Source organism: Aplysia californica, unplaced genomic scaffold, assembly GCF_000002075.1.
Source record: "Aplysia californica isolate F4 #8 unplaced genomic scaffold, AplCal3.0 scaffold00079, whole genome shotgun sequence".
Lineage (NCBI taxonomy): Eukaryota > Metazoa > Mollusca > Gastropoda > Aplysiida > Aplysiidae > Aplysia > Aplysia californica.
Genome location: NW_004797349.1, coordinates 1213983 through 1215320, shown reverse-complemented (window position 1 = coordinate 1215320; position 1338 = coordinate 1213983). Strand labels below are relative to the sequence as shown.

The 1338-nt window shown below is 43.0% G+C and overlaps 1 protein-coding gene across 1 annotated transcript in view; it reads right to left on the bottom strand.

The window, feature by feature from the left end:
- LOC101859316 (solute carrier family 40 member 1) overlaps positions 1–1338 on the bottom strand; it is a gene marked incomplete in the record, with an annotated part of 18188 nt that overhangs the window by 4503 nt on the left and 12347 nt on the right. Inside the window, 1 exon segment of the mRNA XM_035968752.1 lies at positions 657–790. Within this exon segment, the coding sequence (XP_035824645.1) occupies positions 657–790 (134 nt within the window).

The window sequence follows — 1338 nt, the reverse complement described above, 5'->3', positions numbered from 1 at the left end:
GGGGTGGTGGTGGAAGAAAAATAATAGGAGCGGTTACGACGATTAAAATATCATGGATTTACTAGTTTTTAAATTCTAAGCTCTTTTTCCCCTTCTAATTGTGTCTGGCCTTTTTTTGGGGTAGCCTACTCAATATAGTTAGCGGACGAAAAAAACATTAAGGGTGAACAGAACAGGCATTTGGTTCATATTGGAAAGTTTTGGTGTAGTTAAGCAGGAAACAGTCAAAAGTGCATTCGTAAGTAAATGTATAGCTTGATGTTGAGAATTATGATGCTGCTGCCGATGCTGCTGCTGATGATGATTACAAAGGAAAGGAAAAGAAAGCAGTTTTGAATGCTAAAATCGTCAAATGGAGAACAAGGAGCAGAGTAAGGAAGCTTTGAAGAACAAGGAACAAGAAGAAGGACAAGAGAAAAAAAAGAATAGGCGTGAGTAGTGATTGTTGATGGTGAATGAGGGGGAGCAGGGGAATGTGTTAAGGGCATTGGACGCAGAGAAGGAGGGAGAGGAGAAGTAAGACGACGACGAGGAGAAAAAAGGGATCTAGTGAAGGACAAGGACGAATAATAGGAGCAGAGCCATGTTTCCTCCACCAAACTATCTTTTCGTTGCCCCTCCCCCCCCCACACACTTCTGAGGCGTGACGGACGTACCCACAGTGACGTTGTCGAAGCCGAGGACCGTCATGTACAGCATTGCCAGAGAGAGGCCACTGAGCCACACCTCATAGCGGGCGTACGTTCTCCAGCCCTCGATGATGATTGTGATTCCAGAGAAGATGCGACAGCTGTAAAAAGTATGTAAATAAATGAAACAGACAGCGACACATGTTTTAAAACAACATGAAGAGAAAATTATGTCTTGTACAGCAATAGTAAGCCCATGGACCCATGCTTTCTGTCTCTCTCTTTCAGACAATAAGTGCCTAAGGTCATATGAGCGCCAGAAGATTAGGTGTTACAAGAGAGTAACAAACATAAAAAAGAAGAAGGGGAGATAAAGGCGATAGATGTTTGACAGGAAAGAAGAAGCAAACCACACCAGAGCACCCGTCAACCACCCACTGTGAAATGTGTAAATAAATGAAACAGACAGCAACGCAGTTTTGTCAACAATATTATATGAAGAGAAATTCTTGTCTTCTACAGCAACAGTAAGCTCATGGACCCATGCTTTCTGTCTCTCTCTTTCAGACCATAAGTTAAAGACATCAGTTTCTCATAACACATACTTCCTCGTGTACCTCTCTCTGCATGGGTTAATGCAATCTCTCTCTCTCTCTCTCTCTCTCTCTCTCTCTCTCTCTCACGCTCGTTCCTTCGTCTCTCTGGTTCT